Source organism: Solanum lycopersicum, chromosome 12, assembly GCF_036512215.1.
Source record: "Solanum lycopersicum chromosome 12, SLM_r2.1".
Classification (NCBI taxonomy): Eukaryota; Viridiplantae; Streptophyta; class Magnoliopsida; order Solanales; family Solanaceae; genus Solanum; species Solanum lycopersicum.
Genome location: NC_090811.1, coordinates 1,254,273 through 1,271,053, shown reverse-complemented (window position 1 = coordinate 1,271,053; position 16,781 = coordinate 1,254,273). Strand labels below are relative to the sequence as shown.

Below are 16,781 nucleotides of genomic sequence, written 5' to 3'. Positions count from 1 at the left end.
TAAGACAAACAAACTAAGACCAAGAGATATTATGCACTAACAAAATAAAGTTCACCAGTCTTAAAATTTGAGCACAACAACTTGTAAGTGATAAGTAATCTGTCTATTCTTAAATACAATAGGTAGAAAAGACATTGCTTCAGCTAGTAACACTATTTGTACAGTTGTCACATGAAGTTGTTCCACAGGAATAACAACAATACAACATTAAATAATTACATTGAAAATTATCTGGTTTACAAGGTTTAAATGAGATTTGACCTCATTTTTTTTTAGGTAGAAGAAATGCATGACAAAAAATAATATTTTGATAGAACAAGGTACAAAGAATTGCTGATACCAGCAACTACATGGTACATTTACCTTAGGGATCACTTGGTTGTTCTTGTTCATTAGTAGTTTATGTTGCTCAAACTCGTCAAAATTGCCAACGAGTGTGTCTTATCCTCCAAAAGTAGTGTACGATCCAACACGGGTGCAATAACATTTTGAGAGTGTCCAAGCAACATAAATTAGTACTCAAGTGACCCCAGGGGGATCCCATTCATAATATTAAACGAATGGTTCCGGTTCATGGAATCATCGCAGCCATTGCCATTGCTAGTGATCCTCTGCGTTTTGCCAGCACTTGGTAGGTCGAGGCCCTGTTTGCCCATCTGCTGCACTTCAAGTGGAGAGAGTATCTTGATGTACCAAACACTGTTCACAAACTCACTGCAGCAAGATAGATAGTAGTTTAAAATGTAATAACTAGAATGTTTAACAAATACGCAATGGCATCAACAGAGTAACGGTTCAAAAATAAATCTACATTGTCAGTGTATCTAGTAAAATAAGCATACTTGAAAATGTGTAAGTGGGAAATATGATGATATAAAATGATAAGAGTTGACATCTTCAAGTAACTGAGCAATGCAATCGGTTGTGTATTAAGTGGAAACTACAATCAGTTTTCACTTGACCAAAAGCTGCTCATAATGTGTAAAGAGGAGCAGAAACTAATAATCGTGGAAGTTCAGAAGTGTAAACTAAAGAGGAAGCGACTACAAGTCTCTCCGTTGACGAAGTTACTGGATATGTCACCAGTCTATGTAGCTTTTTCCTCCAAGTGGTTTTAGAGGTGGTCCAATTCAAACTGTTTTTCATAGGCTGTATGAAACATCAGAAGACTATCCCAAGAACCTCACATTTCGAACTATTGGGCAAGGACAATAGTTTGACTGAAGTGGAATCTACATAGAACCACCCTCCCCCTCTCCAACGCACCCAAAAAATGTTAATGGTGGGAGCAAGCCTGCCAGAGAAAACAAGTGGTTGGGTACTTACTGCCAGGGGTCATCACCAAGGAGGAGAACATCATTCTCACGGTCAACGAATACAAGCTGCCAGCCTGATCTCTCAGGATCCTCCAACAGGCCTTCAAGGCCAAACATGCGAGCAAGCTCACTTCGCAGCTCATTATAGCTGCTAAATTTGGAGATATCCAGTGATCGTCCAAAGGACTCTGATTTGTAAACCTGCCAGAACCAATAAACATGAATCAAGACATTATTGGCAAATATTCCCAATTTTAGACAATTTTTTTAATATAAAAAGATGTGCCATAAAATCATCAGTAATAAAAGATACCATATTTTTTCTGGCAAATTTACACTCACCTTAACAAAGGTTTCTGTAAGTGAGTTTGCTTGATCCACATTTTCTGAGGACTGCAAGACACCTGATTCATCTACACAACTTGATGTCGTCATGTCTGAATTAACGGGATACTCGCCACCCACTGTACTTGTGAAGGTAGAGGTAGCATAAGGCACAGGTAAAGATCCGTTCTCCGGACTGTTACCCTTCAGGTTTGACATACCATTAACTCCAAATAGCGCATTGTTTTGGCTAACTGCTACAGCTTGATAATCCAAAACTTGTCTGCCAGGATTTGGTGAAAACAAAGTGGAAAAATCTGAGACCTTAGTATTAGGCACCGTCAAAACTTCAGCCTGTGTCACCATGTATGGAGCTTGTGAAGGGATCTGAGATTCTAGAGCAATTCGCTTTGATGATGAGGAAGGAGACACTAGAGAGTTGGTCTCAGGCATGTTCAGGGAAGTGGATGCTCCATTACGGGAAAATGAGCTCAGGAGACTTTGCATGGTGGAACTGTTGTTAGATGTATTAATATGATTACCAACTAAATCAGAAAATGTTTGTTGAGAACCCGTTGAACCTAGGACCTGTAAATGAGAAAGCTGTGACTGAGTAGCTGAACACAATTGAGCCTTGGTTTGCTGCTGATCTTGACGCTGTACTTGATGGGGTTCCTGTAGTTGTTGATCATGATACAATCGCTGGCGCTGCAACTGTTGCTGCTGAGTATTATAAGATTGGTGGCACTGCAATTGCTGCTGCAGCATCTGTGCCTGAGATATTAGTTGGTTCTCCGGGAGGCCTTGGAGGAAAGTATGTTGCAAATTGGATGGATGCAAAAGCTGGCTCTGAATCGAAGATGCTGAAGTACTAGGGATATGTTGGAACTGCATAAGTGGCTGATTTGCAAGCTTAGAAGAATCTAATGCTGCCATTGCTTGCAAAATGTCAGGCTGCAAACCTAGCATAGAAGCATCGAACCTTGGCTGCATGAATGGAGTAACACCAAATCCCTGGAAATTAAGTGATTGTATCCCCTGATCACCCATGCCACCATGCAGCCATGGAAGCTGAGAATTCATAGTCATATCACCATTTGATAGACCTAAATGGATGAGAAGATAGTGAAGAGTTAAAATTACAACTGAATCAAATTGATGATTACAGATATCCCCGGTAAGAACAGCAAAAAATATATCAGACCAGGAAATGAAGGCAGTCCAGGTGGCCATGGCCGCTTCAACCTAAGGGAGAAAGGAGATGGATACATTGGAAATGTTGTCAGAGGTTCAATTTCCCACAGTGAAACTCTAGGCTGCCTCTCCCCTGCAGTTGATTCATCCCATCCAACCTGCATATTAAGAGGATCGAAGATGAAATTCTAAACCAAAATGGACATCATGCACATGAGAAATCCTCAAGTATTAAAAGGATTTAAGCAGCCATAGTTTCAATGTATTATTTAGTACTAAATGACCACCTGCTATGAACTAACCTTTACAGACTGCCAATGAGAATTTGGCCAACGAACAGGATCTAGATCACCGATGCCAGTAATTGTGCCCATATACCTGAGACCAAAGATATTCACATAATTAAACTATTTGTATCAATTAGAGAGAAAAGGGGATGACAAACAGAAAAGAGAGTTATCTTCTTCTCTTGTGAAATTATCACGAACTGTGGCAAAAGTAGAAGGCAGAAAAACTGAATATAAACAACTCTAATTCTTTCCTTTTCTGATAAAAAACATAAACAACTCTGGAACTCGGATCATCCTAGATTGAAACTAATTTAACATAGCATATCCATTTCTTCCAAACAGGATTAGTAACCACAACGTTTTTTGAAGAGGAGAAATTTAGACAGCAGCTCCATCCAAAATTATGCTCTCCTACTCTCCTAACATTTCCCTTATTTTAACAAGAACATTTTTAGACGAAATTGGCTATAATTTTCAAAGATGCCTTGAAATACTTTCACACCAATAACTATTGAGAAATTGGTACTAGCCCCTGGCCCACCCCCTCCCATTTCAATGTAATGTCCCTCCTTATCAATAAAAGATTTGATTCTCCAACTGACCTTGTAATTTGGAATGCTTGCAAAAAAATTCTAGGAGATTATACCTACCTACGGATGCTTGATTCTTCTGTTTCAAATAGCATTCGGAACCTCATGCCAACAGAAACTCGCGTATGATACACTGCTTTAGCATACTTGGCGAGAGGTATGACAAATTCTGATGGACAAGCCCTGAAATTGCAAAGATAAAATGTCAATGTGAACTTAAGTCCATTAGTAAACTAGAAATGCAGCCTTTACCTTGGATTGAAAAATATTGTAAACCGGCTATTTGTTGCAGCTGCATGAGCTGCAGCAGCTAGAAGACCAATGTGCATGCTATCACTTGACAATACCGAGGAAGGTAAAACAGTTTGCGGACGATTGGCACGTCGTATCCCCAAAAGTAATTGATTATTTTCATTCCTGATGGGAGATGACAGAATTTAGCCAGATTAAATTACAATAATAACAATATATCCAGTGTAATTCCACAAGTGGGGTCTGCACAAACCTTACCCCTACATTGTGAAGGTAGAAAAAATTGATCTAAAAAATTGAGAGGGTGAAACAAGAGAGTTTATTGATTGCAAAATGAAGCAAGAAGTACATCAGCACCCATCACCCAATATAGGAAGCATGCTGATAGGTAAAAATTGTTAAACAGTCCTAATCTTCATGAACTTAAAATATTATACTTGGCTGTAAAATATCCGAGCAGTAAATATTTAACTTTCTCAAGTATACAACACAAACGTGGAGATTTCAAATGTTTGCGCATTATATCAGGGAAGGAAAGACCATAGGCAAATGTAACAGACCCCACAGAACCACCTGCTCAATGTGCACCTTTTCAGGAAAGACAAATAATAACAAGTTTATTCAATCGGCAGCCTCATTGGATATACAAGACGAGCAACAGAACAGTCACTATCATATCCGCAGCTCAGATAAATACAATTTATGAACACATATACACATCAACTGTGAGTCTTAAATGGTTTACAGAAACTTCTAAAGAAACTGCAATAGCTAGGATAATATTTATCTACCAGATAAAGATAACTGAGTCGCCTGCAACAAGTCTCTTCGCACTTACAAACACACTCCATCCTGTCGTCAGGAGATGCCTCTTTGGTTGGCCTAAGTACGAGGAATTACATCATTAGTGTCCAATTTCATAAATCATAGCACTGCAATTAGAAATTGTCAACACTAGAATCCAGAACCTCTTGCCTAACAATAAAAGGCTAATAACTAGGAAAAAAATCAGATTGCATCCATAATGAATCCACGTCAGAGGAAAGAGACAACAGAACCTAAGTCAAAACAATCATACATTACTGCACTAGGTTCTTCATATAATTTAAGAGATAAACATAAATTCTCAATATGCAACTTTTTCTTTGTGTCATTTTCAGTGCTTTAGAAGCTAAATGAAAAGGGTGAAGCTTCTTGGTTCTAAAAAATAAAAGGTTAACAGAGTTTTAACCACCAGTACAACATATTATATAGTCACTAGCTCACTCTGCAGAAGGTCTATTCGGCCAGGGAACTGAGTCACTCATCCATTGGTGTAGTCATCGCATTTATCACAGTAAGATCAGTTTTTACAGCTGGGAATTGGCATTCAGAATTTGTTTTTGTTTTTTTGAATGGTAACATAAGGTATTCAGAATTAGTTTTTAGAAAGAATCGGAGGTCAGTAAGTATATTGGTTGCATCATAAACTTCCCTCCACAATGTAGTAAATTCAAACTTCATACAATAATGCAGGTATATAAAATCCCTAAGAACTTCCAAGATAGTCAATTTAAATCAAGGTACCAACCACCATGACAACATTGTAACAAAGCCTTCTACTGAAATACTACTCTATCAACTCTCTGAAAAGAAACTAACCGCGAAATATATGCCGGAACTTCCATTCATTTCCATGAAGATCTTTACCAATCAACTCTTGCACAGGAGGCTGTTGCGAGTAATCCTACAAAAGAAAGATAAAACTTAAGTCAGTCAACACCTCAAGTAACCTCAAGTAAAAAGAAAAAGGGAAAAAATGCTGATGAGTGCAACTGATGGGACCTACAAGAGGAGGGAAAACTTTTTCTGCAGCACGTCGAGGGACAGAGAATCCACCATGGGTACTGGTATCGCTTGCAGTCAATGTTTTGCAGAAATAATTACTTGGTTGTTTACTTAGGGTCCCAAGTTCAGCTGGTAGAAGGCACACATCTTTTTGCTCTTGCTATGGAGAAATAGTCAATTAGCACTTACAAATAATTTTGAAACAAAACGAATGAATTGATAAATGTAACATACTGGAGTTAGTGGCTGCAGAGTCATTTGAGCATATACTTCATCAGTCTCAACATCTGCCTGTAATTTAGAAATTCTTCAATCTCTACCCACCGATGACACTCCAAAACATATGATTGTCACAACAAAGACAACGAATAGGGTCTAACTTACATCCATGGTCACATTGTGTAGCTGACAAATAAGTTGAGGTGGTAATCCAGGATAGCTAGGGATATGACCATTTATTTCCTTGTTTGTGGATGCCGCAACCTGTAAGACTTTCATAAAGATTAAGGTGCCAACCACTAGTCTACAAGCTACACAAACTAAAAAACCAGTACCAAGTATTTCAACCAACGTCATTTCACCAATAAATAAGAGAAGTTGTAGGAATCCAATGGATCATTCTATTCTTTGTTGCATCGAAAACTAGCCAAACAACATCTTAATTCCAAATAATGCACACTTGTATCAAGAGCAAGATCAAATCTAGGAAACAGCTAGATGAAAGAATCTCACAAATTAATAAAACAGAACTGTATCAACAACTTAATAATGTTTTTATCCATAACATAGCTCGGCTCTGTTCGCCAAGATGAATAATGTCACTGGAATTACTTGGTTCTCCAGATTTAGAAAGAAAGATTTATGTCCTACTCCTACTTCCGACACGTATGGGCAACAAAAATACATAAGCACAACATACCTGGAAGTGTAAACATAGTTAACCCCTTCAACTACAAGCTCAAAGACTCCAGAAGGCATGACTGACAGACATCAAAATTACAAAATAGCAGCATACCTCATGAGGCACAGGTTAAATTTAAAGGTTATTTATACCCATAGCTCACCATTAAATGAAAGGAAAAAAAAAAGAAGTTTTAAGTTCAAATGGAGAATCACCATGAAGAACCAGAACATAAGAATTTACTACCAACCATGTCAAAGACCTATGCTTTAATTAACTTTATGAGTTTATGGCATAAACAATTTCTGCCGCGGGGAATCTTAGTAGATCAGTTGGTTCTATCTTCCCTTCCTCTATCCCCATTTCATAAAAATATAAGTTCCACTACTAACCTGCTCACTATGCCCTTGAGGAAAATACACAACTCTGGTTCCTACATGTGGAAGAGAGACCAGTGGCCCTGCACAAGCATGCCACAGCTCTGAATTCAGGCTTTTCTTCTCCCCTGCTGCCATAATCAAACATCAAAAAATGTTCACTCCCAAGTTAAAAAATTAAAATTACTCACCATACATTACAAAAATACTTCAATTCAAGCTCAATAAACAAAAAATGAAAAATATTAACAAGGCAGAAACAAAACACACCTTCCTCAGGCTGAGAATTGAAGCCAGAAGTAGATACCTTCATTCCCTCAAATCAACAAACTCAAAAAAAGTTAAAAAGGAAAAGCCCCAAATATATATAAAAGAGCTAAAAGAAAGCTAAAGATGAAAACTTTAGCACTAGTCTGCCACCCCCCACCCCCCACCCTAAACAAAAACCAAGAAGCAGGCAAACATATTTCTTATCCAACCCCACTTCCACAACTAAACACCACCAATGTCAGCTCCTTCATACTTGTCCTAGATCACTGAAAAAAAATCAAGAAAACACCCTTTTCTCCAAAGAAACTACAGAACCAACTAATTACATCAAAACTAAAACAGATCTTCAAATTCCCAAGTAAAATCTTGAAACCCTAAAGGAAAAAAGCACAGTAAATCAAGCAGCTTTTTTGGTACAGATCTTTCTTTCTCTTTTTTTTTTTCAGTGAGACTCTGTTCAAGTATTCAAAGCAGTAAAGAAAGAAAGAGGGTTCCTCAAAAGATTTGCAGGAAGATTATAGAAAGTGATAGATTGCTGAACTGTTAGCTCAATCTAGGGAAACTACTGTTTTAGTCTTTACTAGTAATAGTACTACTTGTATAATTTATTATTCCTACTTTATTGTAGTATTAATATATGAATTTACTCATTTAGTTGATCGACGAGTAATTGATGGGATGACTAACGGGGTTGGGGTTATTAGTTTCATTGTAGGAGAAGGTATCAAATATATAGGGGGCGGACGCAGAAGCAGTCATTGGCCTGGCTATTGTTTCATCAATTTACCGTAACAGAAAATCAACTCGTATCAATCAATCAAATTTGTTGAATAATTAATATTAATCATCTAGATTCTAATATTGAGAAATCTATTTTAATTTGCATGTTTACTACGTAAAGTATGATCTTGTTTGCAAAACATAAGAAGTAATCGACTCTATAGCTTCTTCAATAAACGCTGGTTTTTCGATCAAGTTTTGAATGACTTTCTAGTCAGATCGTTCCTGCGTTTCGGATATGAAGTCTCCTTCGAAGCTTTAGACAAAGGTGCTATTGAGATATTGGGCCCTTATGGTATCTCGTACACATTCCGACGACTGGCCGAGCGAGAGTTGTCATAACTTGTGTCAGAATGAACGACTTTGCAGGAGCCGATGACTACTATGATTTGACGAATTACATAACCACGAACGAGAAAGTGGCATGAGAGAAACCATATATTCGGAGAACGCAAACCTTTTTAACAATACAATGCTAAGGGTACTAGATGGACAGGAGTGCAGGCTAGACGCCAAGTACGGAGAGGTTCTTAACAAAACAAGAAATGTACCTATTGTTTTGATAGCAAATCAAATTCCAAGCAAAATGAGAAGTTATGGACCCATGCACGAAAGGGTCATGAGGCTCAGGTTTAATTCAAGAATAGCCAACATAAACGAAGAAAGATTGATTTTAACCCTCAAAGGATGCATAGAAAGAAGAATAAAAAAAGACCAAAATCAAGGAAAGGAAGAAGAGATCAAATATAACCAGGAAACTGCAATAGTATTTGAAAAAAAAGAACAGAATGAAAAGCAGGGAACGTTTATATAATTCTTCCCCTGTATTTATGGCACTACACAACACTATAGCCTTTGTAGGCCGTTTGTAGCTATAAGCTTTAGGTATGTGTCACAATGTGACAGAGAAAAAAAGTTCCCTTGGAAGTTTTTGAGGTATCAAAGTGTGGAAAGAAGACTCTGTTAGTGAGTCTCCCTTTCATACTATTGCTTTCTCCATTTCCCATTTGATGCTATTTATCTGTTATCTCTAAATATCAAATATCGAATCATTGAATATATATAATTTTAGAATAAGATTATAATTTAATAAAAAAAATTATTGGTGGATAGTAACAATCATATTGACGGAGGTGATTGATGTTATAGTGACTGACGTGTGATGGTAACAGTTAATAGTATTGATGGTGATTAGAAGGTGGAGTTGGCTATTGCTGGTATTTGGTGGTGGTGTTTGAAATATGTGTAGTGATTGATGATAGTTATGATGGTGGAGATGTTTGGTGTTGTGGTGACTGATATGATAGTAATAACGATAATTGTGATGGTGAAATGGATCGGTGTTAGAAGTTGATATAGTGTTAGAAGAAATGATGTGCGAAAAATGTGTGACGGATAACAGTGATGTTGGTGGTAGTTGGTGTGGTGTTAATTGTGAGTAAGGTGATAGTTAGTAGTACTTAGTAGAGATTGGTTGCAACAGTGAGTGTGTTTGATAGAGGTGGTGACACTCATAGTGATGACTATGAATATAATTATAACGATGAAGGTGATAAATGTTTAGTGATTAACAGAGTGGCGTAAATAATTGGCTATGGTAAAGGGCCGTTAAAGTGGTTGTGATGACAAATGTAGTTGATAGTGGCGATTTATATTGGCCACAACAATTGTTATTGTGATAAGCAGAGGTGGCAGTCCGAGGGTGCTCAAGTCGTAGGAAAATTATGTTGTATATATTTAAAGAATATACATTAATAGTTGGACATCCTTGACAAAAGTTATGTTTTTGGCACAATGGTAATGAGTGTTTATTGAATGAAGGAGTTTCAGGTTTGAACCCGAAATATCACAATTTTTTAAAAAATATTGACAGCTACATACCATTATTCTTGGATACCCTTAATAAAATTTCTGACTCTGCCACTAAGAAGTGGTTATTGGTGATGGTCGGTGGTTGTGGACAAATAGATGGTGAAAATTATTCACACAAAATACATCTTAATGATATCGAAAAAAGACCTAGAATACCCTCAAACTATTGGAAATACTACAAAACTACCATTCATCTATCTATTAACTCCCAAACGTCTTTGTCATCCACTTATTGACTCCTAAATTTCCTTGTCATCCACATTTGAGTCAAATATTGACCACTTTTATAATTGATTATAATTTAAATAATTTTTTTTTAAAACCATCTATTGATTACAATATAATTATTTAAATTAATTTACAAATCCATCCATTACTGATTTACCTGATCAAAATTAACTAAAATCGACCCAAATTAACTACATCCATTGATTAAAACAAATACTCATTTCATTCTCAACATTTCGCTTCTTTTCCAGACCTATCTCCCAAATATATGTGTCTACGATCTCAAAAAAACTCTACCTAAAGATACTCATATATCACCATACATATGTGTATTCAGGTAGTATTTTTCGAGATCATATGCTACTATATTGGGGAAGAAGGTCGGAAGACAAAGTAAAATATTGAAAATAAAGTGTGTATTTGTTTTAATCGGCGGGTAACATAATTGACGATGGTACAGTTAATTTGGGTCGGGTGTAGTTAATATGGGTCAAGTACAATTAGTAATGGGTGGGTTAATAAATCAATTTAAATAATTGATTGTAATCAATAGATGATCGTCACATATTTTTAAAAGTTATTTAAATAATAATCCGTTATAAAAGTGTTCAATATTGAACCTAAATGTGGATGACAAGAGTATTTGAGCGATAGTAGGTGGATAACAAGGGTATTTGAGAGTCAATAAGTGAATAAATAGTAGTTGTATACCATTTTCTATAGTTTAAAAATATTTTAAGCTTATTTAGATATTTTTCATTCTAAAGCGTAACTGAGAATGAGGTTTATTTTTTACTTATAACAGATTTATATAGTTTAATTCTTTTAAAACAAATATATTGAACAAAAATAATGATAAGGTTTTCTGTTAAAATTGACTTTAGGCTACCGATCTTAATTAGCCACTCAGATACATCTCATTTGTCCCTTTCTAAGGTTTCTATCTTTTTTGCTCATTTGGTGATTCGAATACATAATCTCTTAGAATTGGAGGCAAGAGATACTCCGCCCAACTTCCTCTTATTCACCAATATACATTTATCGAATATCTGTCTAATCTTAGATTTATGTTATAAAATTTTATATTTAAATAAAACACTTTTTAATAAAAATAATTATATATATACAAGACTCTCGAACCAAAATCTCTCATTAAAAATTAAAAAAAAATCCTATCATTTCACCGTAATCTTTATTAATATACGAAATTATGAATAAAAAATGAATTTTGGTATCAACTAGGTTATATAACTTAGATACATGAATGTTAGCACATGAGGAGCTAAGGAGGAAAATGACTTGAATCTAACTTAGCTAGCGTTTGGCCATAGATTTCCAAATATTCTTGGCAAATATTATTTGAGTGAAAATTTGGGTGAAATTTCACCATGTGTTTGGCCATAAAATTTGGGAAATATATTTCACCTTTTTAGAAAAATATGATTTATACACACAAGTTTTAAAAACTATCAAAATTAACTAAAAGTTTGTATTATAAGTCAATGAATGTTCGTTACAACAATAACAAATAATGTCCATGACACTAAAGCAATGTGGTAATTTGGAGTGAGTGCAACAAGAATTATTTCATACATCGTGAAGTAGACAAAGTACATGACTTTGTTACCTAAAGCCAATTTTTAATAATTTTCATCAACAATCATATCATTATTTAATATTCACTACATATTTCATCACTATTTTGGTGTTCACGTAAAAAATGATGTAATACAACGCAAACAACTACTAGAGAGGGTGTTTTTGTAAAAGATAAAAGATTGGGGTAAAATTTTAATTTTTAAAATATCCCAAATAATGAGATTTGACCCAAATACTAGAAAAAACTAGTATTTGGAAATTTGGGATATTTGCCAAAAATATTTGTCAAATAATGACAAATTGTATGGACAAACATTATTTGCCAAATTTTTCCCAAATATTATTTGGAAAATTTATGGCCAAACGGGCCCTAGTGTTGCATGTGTGCACTCAAAAAGAATAATATTTTTTTAATCCTTGTTAGTTTGGACCAATAATGTAGAAGCATGTTTTAAATATATTTTTACTCTTTTAAGAAAAATATTTTTTATACATAAATTAATTTATTATCTGTAAAATTATATTGAGTATATTATTGTTAATGTTATTGTAAAATTCTTTTGCAACTATAAGTTATAAGAAAATGTGAATATTCATGTATTATTCCTTGTTGGTCTTAAAAAATGCAGAAAACTATAAGATGATTATCGATTCATATATATAAATTCATAAAAAAAAACTAATTTTGAATTTTACATATTACATTAAGGGATCAAGAAAATAATGAAGTTTGTTAGTATTACATTGAGGGATTAGAAAGGAGGAAGGGGAATAATGAGAATTAAACTCACAATAATTGTGTGGTTGATTTCAATTAATACAACTAGACAATAACATATTTTTAAATTTATCTGTATCAGGTATTTATATAAAGTTGCACTAAATCAGCATAAGTGATTTAACAAGGTAATAATTTGTATATGTTGTTGTAATTAATTGAAAAAGATATACGTGTAAACACATAATATATATTTATTAATTTGATATAAACACCATGAGAAAATTACTATTCGATCAAAGGTGGACCTGCACCTATAAGTGAAACCGCACATGCATGCGTTAATTTCGAAAAAATCATATATATATATATATATATACATATTTATCTTGAAAAATTGATAAAAACTAGTATATTGTGTATATATTTAATGTGTATATATAGAATAGTGCAACTATTATATTATATATGTGTGTTTATAGTATATATTATAAGTAGTAAAATTTAAGGAATCCCATAGTGTAATTGAATAATTTCATTCTGTCCCGACAAATTTAGTATTTACAAAAAATCCCTTAAATTTGTTGAGCCGTGATACTTTAGACTCTAGTGATACATGGTAAATGATACATGGTAATTTTAAACTGTTGAGAAAAAAAGGGGAAAAAATGGTACAGTTAATGTTGTTAATAAAACAGCGAAATTTACGGTAACATATCATTAATCAACATAAAATCAGCACTTAATTGGATATTAATTTCAAATTTTGAAAAACAAAGATTATATCATCTATTTTGAAAACAATTTTTTTGAACAATCTGTTAAATTTCGAACTACAGTAATTTTATTGTTGTTATAGTGGATTTTTCAAGATGAATACTTCGATTTTGATGAGACATTCCGGAATTTGGGTGAACGAATTGCAGAATGAAAGTTACAAAATCGACGGAATCGTTGTTGGAGATCCAATTTCGTATCTAATACATGTATCAGAAACATCGACTAAACAATATACACACTGATTCTATATGTATCATTAAGTACAGTTGATGACGTATTTATTAAACTTAGTGAATGATACATTATGACAATTTTCAAAACATGTATCAGTACATCAACTAAACAACTAATATCTTACTGATACATGATATCAGTTTTCAGAAATTCATACTATATGCAAAACATGTGATACATATCTACTATATGTATCAGTGAATTGACTAAACACTGTACACACTGATTCTATATGTATCATCAAGCACAGTTGATGAACCATTTACTAAACTTATTGAATGATACATTATAACAATTTTTAAAATTTCATTATACATATAAAATATTATGATACACAACAAATTCATATATCAATTCACCATCTAAAACACCATACACACTTATTCAAATGTATCGGCAAGCACACTAGATTCCTTAAAATTTTTACTAATTTCAACAACAGTTTTAAGTACCAAAATACTAACCCGAGACAATGTAGGCCTAACAAACTTTAACTCTTTGAGGATTGGGATGAGATGAAGATTGTCTACTTGTTTTTATCAACTTAACTTCTTCTAAGGCAAGAGGCACTGGTTCTTATGTTTTTGGTGTGTAAGCAAAAGATATGGAAGTAAGAACAAAACGGTAGAAAGATATGGAAGTTATCCTGCTTCCTGATTTTTTGAATTTTGAAATTCAAAATTTCAAAATTTGATCTTTTATTTAAAATTAATTAAATTTAACAATTCAAAATCAAAAAGCTGATTAAAAGGTTGAGTGTTTAAATGGATAAAATTTAAAATTCAAAAACTAATTTAAGAGGTTGAGTGTTTTAATGGAGAAAAAATAGGCATTAAAATTGGTAAATGTGTATTATAGGAGAGAGAGTGTAATGTATCTAAAAAAAAAGGAATTATGTAATATTTAAAAAAAGTAGGAAAAATTAGAGAATATAAAAATTATAGTTGTGTATTTAAGTTATTTTTCCATTTGAATGATAGAAAATCGATAGATGCATAGAATATTGGACAAAAGACAGAAATCACATACTTTTAAAGCAAAATTATCATTTGTCCCTTATAAGTTTATAATGACAAAAATCCCTCAAATGATACAATAATATAAGCGCTGATACACTAATCTTATGCGCGAGATACATTAATTGTTAAGTAAGATACATTACATTTTATACATGATACACTAATCTGATGTACATTTTTTACATAATACATTAATTTGATACGCGAAATACATTAATTTGATTTGTGAAAAACAGGGGATTTTAGAAATTTGTAAAAACTAATAAGGGATAATGGTAATAAGAGAACTTAAATGTGGGATTTCTGTCATTTATCCTATAATATTTTTCACTAATGGGCCTTTGGTCCCGGACTTCGTTGTAATTTGGAAAAATTACATAAATTAATACATTTTCAAAAATAATTGCTGGTTTTAGCGATACTTTTTGTTTATTACCATTTATAGCAATATTGTGATAAATTTGTAAAGTGAACTATGTATGCACTATATTTGAATTATAATTGTTTTTGAAATATATTATGTTTGTTTGGTAAAAAATTATCGTATTATAAGTGTATTAAAATGTGTGATAAATGTATTATCCATCATTAAAACTTGTATTATATGTGAATAATAAACTGTTCTTTGTAATATGCATTAAACTTGTATTATAAATAAATTAAAAGTGATTAAATAAAAAAAATGTTATTGCTATAAATGATAAATATTTTTTTATTATGATATATTTATAGTATTAAAAAATATTATCACATTGTATATTTATGTAAGTTTTCCTTGTAATTTGAATGAAATTATATCGGATTGTGACCCATGAGACAAGTGTATTGGGCTTAATGGGTCGGGTTTTGGTTTGGTGGGCCAAAAATACCGGAATACTTCTTTAATCATCATTTATAAATTCGAAAGTTTGAGTCAATTATCAATAAAGTGTAATGTTATCTATTTAATTTTGATATAATTATACAATAGATTGATTACATTTTATTATTTATATGTATACTTATAATGTATACTATAAACACATATATAATAGAATAGTTGCACTATTTTATATATATACACTAAATATACACGCAATATATTAGTTTTTGTCAATTTTTCAAGATAATATGTATATATACATAATTTTTTTCGAAATTAACGCGTGCATGTGCGCTTTCACTTATAGGTGCAGGTCCACCTTTGATCGAATAGAATTTTCTCATTGTGTTTATATCAAATTAATAAATATATATTATGTGTTTACACATATATCTTTTTCAATTAAATACAATAACATATACAAAATTATTACCTTGTTAAATCACTTATGTTGATTTAGTGTAACTTTATATAAATACCTGATAAGATAAATTTAAAAATATGTTATTGTTTAGTTGTATTAATTGAAATCTCCCACACAATTATTGTGAGTTTAATTCTCATTATTTCCCTTCCTCCTTTCTAATCCCTCAATGTAATACTAACAAACTTCATTATTTTCTTGATCCCTTAATGTAATATGTAAAATTCAAAATTATTTTCTTTTATGAATAAATATATATGAATCGATAATTATCTTTCGGCTTAAGTTAGTTTTCTGCATTTTTTAAGACCAACAAGGAATAATACATGAATATTCACATTTTCTTACAACTTATAGTTGCAAAAGAATTTTACAATAACATTAACAATAATATACTCAATATAATTTTACAGATAATAAATTAATTTATGTGTAAAAAGTATTTTTCTTAAAACAATAAAAATACATTTAAAACATGCTTCTACATTATTGGTCCAAACTATCAAGGATTGAAAAAATATTATTCTTTTTGAGTGCAGTCATGCAACACTAAATTAGATTCAAGTCATTTTCCTCGTTAGCTCCTCATGTGCTAACATTCATGTATCCAAGTTATATAACCTAGTTGATACCAAAATTCATTTTTTATTCATAATTTCGTATATTAATAAAGATTACGGTGAAATGATAGGATTTTTTTTAATGAGAGATTTTGGTTCGAGAGTCTTGTATATATATATAATTATTTTTATTAAAAAATATTTTATTTAAATATAAAATTTTATAACATGAATCTAGGATTAGACAGATATTCGATAAATGTATATTGGTGAATAAGAGGAAGTTGGGCGGAGAATCTCTTGCCTCCAATTCTAAGAGGTTATGTATTCGAATCACCAAATGAACAAAAAAGATGAGAGACCT

The 16,781-nt window shown here is 32.7% G+C and overlaps 1 protein-coding gene across 3 annotated transcripts; it reads right to left on the bottom strand.

The window, feature by feature from the left end:
• Nucleotides 1-91: 91 nt before the first annotated feature.
• On the bottom strand, nt 92-8,043 carry ARF6a (auxin response factor 6a). Of its 3 annotated transcripts, none has more exon segments than NM_001247734.1 (14): nt 92-714; nt 1,327-1,517; nt 1,659-2,746; nt 2,845-2,992; nt 3,137-3,212; nt 3,775-3,897; nt 3,967-4,131; nt 4,758-4,848; nt 5,608-5,692; nt 5,795-5,953; nt 6,028-6,084; nt 6,178-6,276; nt 7,087-7,209; nt 7,346-7,384. In NM_001247734.1, coding segments are annotated over 14 exon segments (2,646 nt in total). In that variant the 3' UTR covers nt 92-512.
• Between the last annotated feature and the right edge of the window lie 8,738 nt (nt 8,044-16,781).

What these genes read in the sequence shown, in the direction of transcription:
- ARF6a (XM_069291803.1), bottom strand. Translation starts at nt 7,384, where the DNA reads ATGAAGGTATCTACTTCTGGCTTCAATTCTCAGCCTGAGGAAG. An exon ending in GACTCAGTTATCTTTATCTG is followed by an intron (nt 4,132 to 4,757) that starts GTAGATAAATAT and finishes ATCTCCCATCAG; the next exon opens with GAATGAAAATAATCAATTAC. An exon ending in ACAATATTTTTCAATCCAAG is followed by an intron (nt 3,898 to 3,966) that starts GTAAAGGCTGCA and finishes TTGCAATTTCAG; the next exon opens with GGCTTGTCCATCAGAATTTG.